The following is a 13,608-nucleotide window of genomic DNA, read 5'->3' on the forward strand; positions in this document are numbered from 1 at the left end:
CGGAGAACTTCACCTGCTTTAGACTAATTTTATGACGCTGTAGTTGATAACAGAGAAAGGTAAATGAAATAATCTGCTCTTTTATTTTGACACTTGCAAAACATCCTAAAAATGAAAAACTATTGCACATATTTTGTGCCCACGTGTACCATTACTGATACTAGCACTGCTATCATGCTACCTAGCTGGCTGGCCTGGCTTCCTATGGTGTGTGTGTGTGTGTGTGTGTGGGGGGGGGGGGGGGTATGGGGTGTTGGTACTAGTCGTAGATATGTACACAACCAAAATTAAATTATCAATATCTAAAGATTTTGAAAACTTTTCTAAATTATTAAATGTTTTGTACTGTACTATCAACTTTTTTTAGGTGAATCTTATAAATTGTCAATAATTATTGATAAACAAGTGCATTTTGATTATTATTAATATTTTTCGCAAAATGTTCTTTATACTTTAACTGTAACTCTGGATATATACACTACACAGGATCCACCATGTCTTTGTGTAGGATCCCCAAAGCCCAAAGCTTACACGCACATGCACGCACACACACACACACACACACACACACACACACACACACACACACACACACACACAGACATACACACACACACACACGCACACACACACACAGACATGCACACACACATGTAAATGGCTTGAAAATTTTATCATTGGTTGAGCTATTTTTTTGTATATGATCATGATGTATTTTGAAGTTTAACAAATCCATTTTGTAAAAAGAATGACAGAATAATAGAAAAGAATGGAAAACATCAATATGTTTTTTAAAATGATCTTGACCATCACTATATATATTCATAGTGTCACATGTACGAGTTAAAAGTTTTAAATAAATGTAACCATACAAATATCATAATTACCTTCTCCTGGATATTTCATATTGCAGGACTCTAGTAGGAATAGTACCTACTAGTACTAGGAGAAGCACACTTTTAATCTATGAAGTTTTACCAGTAATATTTCTCACTTTCAGTAAAACTGTAGGCATGAAATGTACGTTCTCACAAGACAGAGCACTTATTTCTGCTGAAGCAACAAAATATGTCAGCGGTGTGTCTTGGACGGTGCCGTAAAAAGAGGCTGTGGTTTATGACGATGGAAATATGTTACTTTTTCAGATATTAATTGGACACTTTGTTTCTTTTCTTTTAATTACTTTCAGATTTTTCAACCAAAAGTGATGTCTATCTCCAGTGTGTATCTTCAGCATCTGAGAGAACCAGTCAAACTGTGTCTACAAAGTCTTCTTAAAGAATGGCCATCAACATTTTCACCGCATCAATACAGTTTGGCGTCATCTCATCTGGTGAAAAGTTTTCACACTTCATCATTTGAACTAAATAAAGAATTTGATGGCAATGTTAGAGGAAAAGGTAAACTTTTTCAGCAGAGTTTTAATAAGCCTGAATGGTCTCGCTATAAGAACCGACGTTCCGACAGAAAAATCATTGAAAAGAAAGTATTGAGTAAACCACAAGTGAATGAATCAACGCACCGCATCACATTTTCAGACGAGCCTGACATGTATCTATCCATAGAAGAATGGGAGAAGAGATATAAAAATCATCCACGCTTCTTTATTGGTGTGATGGGTAGACTGTCACAACTTGGACATTTACAGAAAGCTAAATCATTGCTGCCATTCATGGACAAAATAGGTTGTCCCAATGAAGAAGCGGTGTTTCATAATTTTCTATGTCTGTGTGTCAAGCACGGTCACACAGAGGAGATGTTTGACACCTATCAGATTATCAAGAAGATGAACGATAAAATCCCACTATTTACGTTGAGGATTCTCATCGAAGGATTCAGTAAAACTGATTCATGGAAAGACGGTGTGACATTTTTAGAACAGTTGAAGTCATACGATGCAGCCAAAAGCAAAGATTACTGCAAGCTGTTGGCGGGAGCTTTGAACCATGGAGATGTAGTCTTTGGAGAAGAGTTGTTCAATGAAATCATCGACAAACGTTTGTCTATTCATGATGATGCCATGAAGGCTGTAGTACGTACATTTCATTGCAATACTGATGATGACATGTACCGTCAGACCAGTGAGAAAATTATCAATAAATTGCTGTTGTATCTGAGAGAAGAGGGTGTTTATCCTACCAAACAAGTTGCAGATGATTTGATTCACTGGTTTCAAAGGTAAGATGTTGACATTAGAATGATTTATATACAAAAATATGTACATGAACACAATTCATTTCTAAATATCAGTCAATATCTTATCTTATCTTGTTCAGTACCACTAATGAAGTGATAAGGTTCAGTAGTGCTATAGGCATGGGGCTGTGTGTGTGTGTGTGTGTGTGAGTGCATGCGTGCGTGCGTGCGTGCGTGTGTGTGTGTGTGTGTGTGTGTGTGTGTGTATGTGTGTGTATGTGTGTGGTATTTGGTTGGGAGATTATGTTTGGTGTCTAGTTGGGAAATTGTTCAAAGCTAAATGATCTTGCCACCAGTATGTGATTTGGGTAAAAAAATGTACTTTTTTGTAAAAAAAACTTAAACTCAGAAACTACTTGGCAGATTTGTCTGAAATGTGGTGGGAATGTTCTTAGGGGTGTGTAAATTAAGATTTGTTTGTGACATGATTATTCCATCAGTAATATGCAAATTAGGGAAAAAATATGTATTTTGGTCAGAAATCTTTAATTCCAGCAGATTGGGTGAAATTTAATGGGGATGCATCTGGGGGTATATAGATGAAAAAATATAAAGCATATAATGATTTCATCAGTGATATGCAAATTAGGGGTAAAAATGTGAATTTTGGTCAAAAACTTATATCTCAAAAAGTGTTTGGTCAGTGAGACTGAAACTTGGTGAGTTGTTTCTAGAAGTGTTATCCTGCAGATTTTCTTCAAAACATTTTGAGGCAATTGGCCCTAGCAACCATGACTATGCCCATAGCAACAGCCAAACAATGGTGTATTTCACAAAGATAACTGGGATTCTTAGACAAGTGAACAAACATTCAAAAAGTGTATGCAAATATGCCTAGCAACAAGACTACGCCCATAGCAACAGCCAAATGATCACATATATAGCAAAGATAACAGGGATTAATAGGCAAATGAAGAATCATTCAAAAAATGTATGCAAATGTACCTAGCAACAAGACCACCCCCATAGCAACAGCCAAATGATGATGTATCTCACAAATATAACATCAGGGATTCATAGACAAGTGAACGAAGATTCAAAAACAGTATTCAAATATATCTAGCAACATGTCCTCGCTCTTAACAACGGCCAAGTGATCATGTATATTGCAAAGATAACAACAGGGGTGGATAGGCAATTGGATAATCATTCAGCAAATGAATTCCTATACCTAGCGTCAGCATGTGGGTAAACATTTTTAAAACCTGTACAGAAAAAACTCAAAAATAGAAGAAGAAAAATCACCTCAAAAATAAAACAAATGCTACAATTATTGCAGCTAGACTGAATAGTGATAATGCAATATATTCTAGCTATGAGTCTAAAACTTGTAGATATCTTTGAGAGTTGTGACGTTGTTGTTTTTTATGTTTGATTGACAGAAACCAACATCAGCAATGGAGAGCTGAGTACAGTAAAGTGAGTGAAAGTGGTCATTGCCGACGATGTGGTACACAGTTAGAAAGACTGACTGTTACAGATACTGAATTCAAACAAATACATGATGAAGTCATGGAGAAGGTAACAATAAAGACTAGTTATTTTACAAGTTACATGTTATCTTTAGCAAACAGAGAAAAGACATAATAAATGTATATAAAAATGATCAGAAAAGAAAGGCTACCATCATTCCAAAATTTTATTATTTAAATAACAGATAGGCTAAGTTTCGAAAGAGATGGTCACTTTTGGAGAATTTCACTGGCATAGTTTCCGATACATTTTCCATGATATTGGTGGGAACCCTGGTAAAATTACAGGGGAAATTGGGTAGATTTTATCTACTTACCATACTTAACAAAAACACTGAATTAAATAAGAAATAAATTTATAAATTATATAAAATCCATTGAAGGTGGCATTTAAATAAAGAAAAAGAAATTACCTCTTATATAGGTTCTCTATTTGGTGTACATGTACATGGCAGTCAGTCTATGTTTATAATGAAAGTATGGTTCATAACTTACATGTCTTAACCTGTAGGACAGCATTTCGGAGCGAGATACACAGAAAGTGTATTTTTGTATCGATCAGGTTTTCGTATCACTTGTATCAGAACTGTGAATGAATGAATGAACAAACATCATCATCGACGACTGTGTCATCCTAACATAGAATCCGACCACATGCATTTTGAATGAAGGCACCACAGTCATGCTGTGCTGCCTTCTTTTAAGTAGAGTATAAATTTTACTGGCATGAATCCATTCTGTCTTTTCAAATATTTGTAGGTGATAAAGTCTAAAGACATCTTCCTGAATACATCACCTGAAGAGCTGAACATGTACAGACGTTTTATTGATGAAAGTGAACCTTATGATGTAGTTATTGATGGTTTAAATGTAGCACACATTGATCCTTATACTAACAAGTCTGTACAGGTTGGTGTCAAATAAGGCCCCCCCAAAAAAAGACAGTTGTTTCTGGTCAGCACGTGCATCATACCCTCACATTGATCTTTTTTTGTGTGTTTGTCCAACCCATGCAGTCTGCAGATCCGAAGGGAAACACAAAAATAACCTCCCTACTTCAGTGAAGACAACTGCAGAGTCAATCATGAACAAGCAAATGACATCTGCCTCACATACATACTTGCTCTAAAGTACTAAATAAAAAGAAGAGCAACTGCCATCAATAATATATTGAGTGACAAGTTTGTTGACAATAATAATAAATATAAAAAAATTGCATCATCACACCACTTTAGACAAAATGTTCTGACCAGAAACAATTTTTTTTTGGCCTATTAAAGCAATGAAAATGTAACATTGTTCCCTGTCAAACTTGTATTGCTTCTCTTTACCCCAAATATAAAGCCCACTACATGCACTATGGATGGCAGTACTAAGGGGGCTTTAACAATGGGGCCCCTCTGTCCATTCTTCTCTCTGTGTGTACCTATATCCCACCAGTGTGTCCTCTAATGATATCCAAATTTTTGTTGTTGTGAGTCAAAATCACCATGACTTCGTCAGTGTTTTCTGAAGTCACAACACATGCGTGAAGTAGTAGTGGTATTTGTCAAAAAATATCATTGTTATCCCCCCCCCCCCCCCCCCCCCCGCCCCCAAATGGTGCAAAGCTTCATGCAGAATTGAAGCCTTAGGAAAGGTGTGTATACAATTCTCGCTATCTGCAATACAATTCTATGCATCGCTAAGGAGTCGAATGGAACGCAGTCTCGCGACCGCGCTTGCATTTGTCGACACCTACACTTCTGGTCGCCTATGTCAATCAATTCAATCAATCAATCAATCAATCAATAGATCTTTATTATCCCGGTATGGGCAATTCTTTGCACGACAGTTAAACGTATAAAAAACTATACACAAAATATTAAAATGCTGTGACAGAATACATTAAAATAAATACAATAAATACGGTTAAAAATAAGGTACAGTAACATTAAAACATTGAAACAATGGGCTGCTATGCATTCCTGACTTGATTGAGAAAAGATATGGCTGTTGGAATAAATGAATATTTTGTTCTGTTTGTTCTAGTCCTTGGAACCCTAAAGCGCCGTCCTGATGGTAAAATGTCAAACTCTTGGTAAAGGGGGTGCTGACTATTCCTCAGTATGGAATTGGCTTTGTTCAGGACTTGTTTCCTGTACAGTGTGCTAAGGCTAGTTTGTTGAACACCAATAATTTTACTGCAGATATTAACTATTCTACCAAGCTTGTTTTTGTTTTGAACACTCAGATTACCAAACCAACAGATTAGTGAAAAACGTAAAATACTCTCAATAAATGATCTGTAAAAAAGATTTAACATCGTTTTATCAACTTTGAAGAAATTGAGCTTCCTTAAGAAAAATAAACGCTGCTGACCTTTACGTAAAATCATATCAATGTTATTCTCCCATCTCAGTTTGTTGTCTAACATTGAACCCAGGTATTTATATTGCTCTACAACCTCCACTTCTTTTCCCTTTATGATTGTTGCTTCAGGCTGTGGTGCATCTCTCCTAAAATCTATACACATATCCTTGGTCTTATCAACATTCAGTTCAAGAAATGAACTGTCACACCACTTAACAAAATCATCAACTATAGGCCCATGGTCATTTTCATGGTTCTGGAGCAAACTGACAATGGCTGAATCATCTGCAAACTTGACTATGTGTCTATCATCATGTTGACTTCTGCAGTCATCAGTGTACAAGATATACAATAGTGGTGACAGTACACAACCTTGAGGGAGCCTGTAGATGACATACAAATGTCAGACAAAATGCCATTTACTCGAACTTGTTGGGATCTATTAGTTAAAAAATCTCAAATCCATCCAACTACCTTGCAGTTGACATTAAAACGTGACAACAATTTTTGAGTTAAAATATGTGGTTGGATTGTGTTAAAAGCTGAAGAAAAGTCAACAAATAGTACCCGGGCATGTGTTTTGCTACCTTCAATATGCTTATTAATGAAATTTAAAAGGGTCAAAGTGGCATCCTCCACCCCCCTACCCGCTCTGTACGCAAACTGCAATGGGTCCAACATGGCCTGTGTTTTGTCTAGAATATGACTCTTGATAATTTTTTCAAAGGACTTCATCACAAGTGATGTCAGAGCCACATACATGTGAATGTTTCTTCTAAACAGTTTAAGTTGTAACAAATATTATATAAAGATAAACGCAAGTTTTAAGCTCATATAATTATGGAGGTGGGAAATTTAAATATGTACAGTATCTTTCCAGAGCAAAATTACAAGAGATGTCTACAACTGAAAATGGGAAAGAAACATTCCTGTGTATTAGCATAGCCGACCGGAAGTGTAGTTGTCGACATTAGAATGCATTGTCGCGAGACTTCGTTCCATTTGACTCCACAGTTATGTGTAGAATTGTATTGCAGGTAGCGAGAATTAAGAGAGACAAACATTTTCAATTCATTCTAGTCCTGTACAGTATAGCAGCATATAACCTGACAAATTATTTCTTCCACGACACTGCAAAATAACGAGATTGATGGCACTTTTTGGACTGTGCTGTAAAAGATGCTGTGGTTTATGACGATGAAGTTTCCATTCTCATAAGATGCTGTCATTTTTATATGTGAATGAATAAATGATGGTGAAATATATTCTGTTGCGGTACATGAGCTCATTTTGATGTACTACATCATCCAGCGGGTGTATGTTTTTTTTGGAAGAACGATTTAAGATGGACAGCAATGAAGATACTGCCCATACCAACAGTAAAATTATGGTGTATAGGAACATTTTTAAAAATAGCACATAAACTATACAGTTGCCACTGCTATAATGCTAGTTTGCGCAATTTTTTGGAGGAACAATGTAAGATGGACCATCAGGTGAGTCATGTACAAACCTTAATTAAATAAAGTTTGTGGGTCTAGATCTTTTATTTACATCATTATTTTATATTTTGTAAATTTATGATTGTTGTTTTATAGTTATCGAGTGATATTCCTTTCTAATAGTGGACTAAGTAAGTATAGACATCTCCAAATAAGGAACATGGTAGAAATTTACTAGCATGCTCAGTAGCTGGTTTTAGTTAATTAAACAGTGAGGGAAAAAAAGGATATTAAAGAAAGAAAGAGAGAAACATTTTTTTGAGCATGTAGGTGAGGCTATGTATTATATATTAAAGTGGCCATATGGATGAGAATTTGGTATTTATTTTGGATTTTTATTTGATACAACAGCTTCATTATGTTTTTCTACTTGAAAAAATAATGTGAAAGAACATATACCATGTCCATAACTCAATGCATTGCAAAAAAGATGCAAAAAGTGTAAAAAGTTTGTTATTGTACGTACAATAACAAACATTTTACACATTGTTTAATGTTTTGCCGTTTATTGAGATGTGAACATGGACTAGGTATATGTTATTTCACATTATTTTTTCAAGTATGAAAACATAGTGAAGCTGTTTTATCAAATAAAAATCCAAAATAAATACCAAATTCTCATCCATATGGCCACTTTAAAAAAAGGGTACCATCTGCTTGGTTTGAATTTACAACATGCTGTAGAGGAAATGCTAGAGATAAAGAGCGAGGAAAGAGAAAAATCAACATCCGAAGTACCTAGCAGATATTCAAAGCAAGTGAATAATTCAGACAGAACTGTACCTATCTTCGCTTGTCATATATATAAGGTGATTATTTAGTGATGTACAAAAAAAAGACATGCCAGTGAAATTTTGGTTATAACTTATATGGCGCCCTCAAGTGTCAAACAATTGAAAGTGAGATCAATCATTATACATTCATTCATTTGATGATACACATAATGACAATTATTATTGAGTATAAATTCTGATGTTTTGCAGCTAAAACTGACAGCGTTCGCCTGAAGACTTTATGTAACATAAACCTTTATAATCAAAGTTGATCATCGTGCAAGTTTAGGTTGTTGGCTTACTAGATAGGTAACAACATGGTTGTTATAGACCATTCTAGACTGCAAACAGGAAATTGAGAATACAGCGCCCTCACTCAAATTGGGGGTATCATCACCTCATAGTACCGTTTCTTAAGAGCTTTGTCCCTTGGTATTCTGTAGAAGTGTAAATCAGGGATGCTTACATTGTTCAGACATCAAGGAAAGCAGCAGTGCTCTATGATTAACCATGTAACCTATACCATGTATATCTCCAAATTACACACAGACAGGAAGTAGAGCGCCACCATAGCATATTTTAGAAATGCCTATTTAGGGGAGCCTAATGAGCTGGATTTATGTAATCAAAATTCTCTTCACTGACAATCCAGTTGTGTTCAGGAATAAAAGTATCAATGTTGATCATTAAATGTATGTAGCTTCTGACCAACACATCCCCTCTTTTAGCTGTAATTGTAATTGTCACAAGACTTTATCCAATAGTTTCTTATCTTTTGTCTAGTAATGTCAGCCATGGCCCATGATAAAACAAATAATGGGGGAAAGCAGTACTGAATGCAGTGTAAAGCTACTTACAGTCGGTATTTTAACATTACAAGTACTTCTTTTGTAAACACCGTTTTGAATATTGATGACAAAGATGTAATGGTTGTTAGAATTTTCATGTTCATAATGGTTCTCTGTCTCTCTTTAAATCCAGGAATTTCCTACTCATGAGGTATGAGTTTCTATGAAAACTGATACTTAGTGACATCTTGATAAAAAAAACCCATAAAAGAACAAGAAGTTATCAATACTGATTCCATAAAGCATCTAAAGAGCAGTGATGATCAACACAGCAAAGTGTGGTTGGGTCTTACAGGTTACAAGATTGATATCAAGCTGAGAAACAAATCTAGTCTTCTATCCAGAAGTGTTGAAATTTTAATATAAAGGGAAGTCATCAATAAAATATACCAAGCTTTTTTGCAAATTTATGGATATTTCCTATGAAATATTCATCTATGTATTGCTCTACTGAGCCATACATTGATAAGCAAGAAATGGTGGCCTCTTTTAGTGCAAACAGTGAATGGTGATAGAAGACAAAACTCAACCCATGCCACACACCCCTTTCATACAAAGTGATATGAAAGCCAAGAGACTTGGTTTTCATCATCAGGCCGAAAAAAGAATTGTTTGGTTCCAGTAACCCAACCTTAGGTAATTCAATCGGACAAAGTTGTGAGAGAAATATTGAGATTTGAAGATGTCATTGCCATTTGTGATCAAAACAACATGGTGGAATACAGCGTACCACACGATGTCTTCTGCGTGTAATACAGAAAGTGTGATTACGTCTCTGCCGACCTCTGTAAATATGAAGGGAATATTTGAACAGATCCTTGAAAATATTTTTATTTTTTTTTAAATCCTACCTACCTACCTACCTACCTACCTACCTACCCTATTTTGAAATTGGGCGTTATCAGAACTCCAGTTTTTTGTTGTTGTTTTGGTTTGTTTTTTTGTTTTTTTGGGGGGGCCCTGTTTTCAAGTCTTGAAAGCCGAGTATGTGGGGTATAGTGATATAAATTATAAATATCTTATCGTCTGACCTGATGGATATTCATCTGCTTAGATAATATCTTGTTACAAGTATGTATATATGACTTCTATAGTATAAATATTGAATCGGTATGCTTTATAGTTGAAATTCAAAGCACAACTGTTTGATGATGTCATCATGTGTGTGGCATTATCTGATCAGTTTTTTAATATCAATGGTAATACATTCTGAAGATGACAGCTAGTGATTCATTACATAATATCAAAAGTACATACACGTTGAAAGGATATTTTCCAGTTCCTATTACATATTGTATTGTCTGTCTACATAATAAATTGTTTATGGAAAATAAAACATTTAAAAAATGAAATCTGTGTATAATGTCTTTTGTTTTAACATGCCACCCCCTGCATGTAGATCTATTGTATATCCAGCTAAGCAGTACATGTGTTGTTTATACTGGCCTTTATGATGTTTTCAAATACAAAATGATGTAGGTAATTTGTAAGCAAATACCAGTTTTCACAAGAACCTGCCAATGAGTATAAAACCTCTTCCACCTAGTATGTGTCTGTATTTAATCCATACAGTGTTTGTTGCGTGTAAGTTAACCTGTGTGGAATCTTTGTAAGGGTGACCCTATTTTTCTTTTGTTTCTCATTATCCGACCGACCCAGCTCCAATATCAAAATTTTAAAAAATTGTATTTTCACCCTCCCTTTATTATTTTGTGGAACAGCGCCCTCTCTGGCAAGAATAAGCCGGTATCTGGACTGTCCATGTCATCTTCAGTCATGGCAGTGACAACGACACTTGTTTTTTTTGTTTTTTTTATTACGACACTTGTTCATGAACAGAGCATTTCTTTCATGATGGAAGTTTTTCAAGTAGTGGGACTGAGAACATGCCAATATTGTAGAGAAGCTGGGAAACGGCTTCTTACCAGGATTCCAATGAAAAGAAGATAAAGAGGAGGGAAAAGGAGAGGCAGAGAAATATGAAAAAGATGATTTCTTATTTTTGTACTTTTTTTAAAATCAACCGACTGACCCATAGTTGCCATGAAAAAGTAATGAGAAACTTAAAAAAAAATAGGGTCATCCTAATTGTATGGGTATTTATTTTGGATTTTTAATTTTTTAAAACAATTTTACCATGGCTTCCTACTTACAAAAAAATGTGACACAACATAGACCAAGTCCTTGTTTGTAACTTAACAAATTGCAAAAGGTTAATGTGTAAAAGCTTTAATATGGTACAAACAATAACAAACTTTTTCACACATTTTTTGTCTCATTGCAAAATTTTGAGTTAATACAACCACAGACTTTGTCAGTGTTGTTTCACGTTAATTTTTCAAGTAGGAAGCCATGATAAAAATTGTTTCATAAATTAAAAATCCAAAATATAAATAAGTACCCAATCCTCATCCGCATAGCCACTTGAACAGACATCAAGAACAAACCATCATAGTTAGTTAGTGTACATGAAATTGCAAGGTGTCACAGCCAAACAAAAAATACACAGATAATCTATACTATTAGCATATCATTTTTTTTTTCAGTTAAGACAAATTGTTGTGTACTTTGTCGAGGAATTACGTCAACGTGTGTTAGTGATTGGTAGACGTCATATGTTACATGGTAACAAGAGGGATTGGAATCAACAAAACATGAAGTGGATTAGAAACATTGCAGATTGCTTCTACGCTGACAATGTGTAAGTTTCTCTGTGTTTAAAGGGCCACAAGCTGAGTTTATCTGTTTTCAGTGTTTAATTTTTTCCTGCATATTAAAAAGTTACTGACAGTATTCTACTTGGTGATGACTGTTAAACCATCACTTGTAACTGACTGAACTCAAACCTGGTATTAGGATAAAACTTATAGTGATGAAGTAATTTATTATATGTATAAAAAAATGTACAGGAACTCCCTCCTATACAATCAACAGTGCTGACAATGCCAGAACACAAATTGTGATGACATAGAAAGCATGCATCGACATTAACATTACACTTGAATTATTGAATAGTTTAATCAAAGTTTTTTGTAAGTATTTTCACTTGAGTTTAAAAAAAGCTCATAAACTCAGCTTTTTGCCACTTTCACTGTGGAGTCATGATCAAATCGTTGAAATGGTCTACTTAGAATCTACGCATTTACAGTTCAAGCCTGGTCACTGCCATTTGTTTCAGAATGAAGCCCTTGGCCACAATTTTAACTGTGCCAGTCAATTCATGTTGCATAATTCGGGGCATGGTAGGATAGAGGTTGCTATGGGGAGGATAGGATTGAATCCACTGACAGGGCTGTGTGGATTGTATCCTCCCAAGGGAGTTTAGGGTGTAGGGTCATTGCACAGTTAGTTATAGGTCTGTACCCGGGAAAATAATTGTAAAGTGTTTTGAGCAGTGTGGGAAAGCACTATAGGTTGACCCTATTTTTAGGTGACCTTAATATTTCATGGAACAGCACCCTCTCTGGCAAGAGTAAGCAAATGTCTGGACTCTCAATGTCATCTACAGTCATGCCAACAATGATGTCACTTGTTCACGAACAGAGCATTGCTTTCATGACAGAAGTTATTCAAGTTGTGGTGCTGAGAACATGCCAGTTGTGTAGAGAAGCTGGGAAAGGGTTTGTTACCAGGAATCCAATAAAAAGAAGATAGAGAGGAGGAAAAGGGGAGGTAGAGAAACATGAAGATGATTTGTTATTTTTTTACTTTTTAAAAAAAAATTAAACCACCCACCCATATTTGCCATGAAAAGTAATGAGAAACATAAAAATATAGGGTCACCGTAATATGAAAACTACATAATTCTAAATATTACAACATCAGTTTATTTATACAATTTTGAGTCTGCTTTTATTGTGACAATATATATGACTCTGAAGTTTTGAATCTTTGTGAAGTGATATTTTTCATCAAAATGTCATTGTTGTTGCATGGAATCCATGATGTTTATATAATTTATGCATAGCTGAACTTTAACCTTTAACCTACACAGATCCAAAGACGACCCGTTCTTACTCTATGCAACACTGCACAGTGGTGTCAGGGCTATGTATGTAAGCCGAGATATGATGCGGGATCATAGAGCTTTACTCAATCCACAAACTCGATACAGTTTCATGAAATGGCAGAGGAGTCATCAGTACGTTCCATTCCAAATTAGACGCAACCGTTCTCCTGGTATTCAGGTATAGTAATGTCAGTTTCTTTATACAAAGGCACCACAATATTCTGTTCTGAAACTTCTTACTCTGGCCCTAGAGTTGGCTAATTTACAGTTATTATACATACCAGTAGATGTTCATGAGGGGGGTTGGGGGGTTGAGTGTTTGGCAAACAGATGTACTATGCAGAGACCAATGATTGCTAATTAATTGTTGACAATGTGGTGTAGCCATGGCTAGAAGATATTGAAGAACGTGAACTTGTATATTGCTGGTTTCTTACGACTTTGAAAAGAAAAATG

At 35.4% G+C, this 13,608-nt stretch overlaps 1 protein-coding gene across 1 annotated transcript in view; it reads left to right on the plus strand.

The window, feature by feature from the left end:
* LOC144450018 (mitochondrial ribonuclease P catalytic subunit-like) overlaps positions 1–13,608 on the plus strand; it is a 15,748-nt gene continuing 2,140 nt past the window's right edge. The window contains exons 1-6 of the mRNA XM_078140587.1: positions 1–59; positions 1,190–2,178; positions 3,579–3,717; positions 4,428–4,577; positions 11,690–11,844; positions 13,138–13,330. Coding sequence (XP_077996713.1) covers positions 1,208–2,178; positions 3,579–3,717; positions 4,428–4,577; positions 11,690–11,844; positions 13,138–13,330 — 1,608 coding nt within the window. The 5' untranslated portion in view covers positions 1–59; positions 1,190–1,207. The remainder of the gene's footprint in view (positions 60–1,189; positions 2,179–3,578; positions 3,718–4,427; positions 4,578–11,689; positions 11,845–13,137; positions 13,331–13,608) is intronic.

This window comes from Glandiceps talaboti, chromosome 2 (assembly GCF_964340395.1).
Source record: "Glandiceps talaboti chromosome 2, keGlaTala1.1, whole genome shotgun sequence".
NCBI classification, from domain to species: domain Eukaryota; kingdom Metazoa; phylum Hemichordata; class Enteropneusta; family Spengelidae; genus Glandiceps; species Glandiceps talaboti.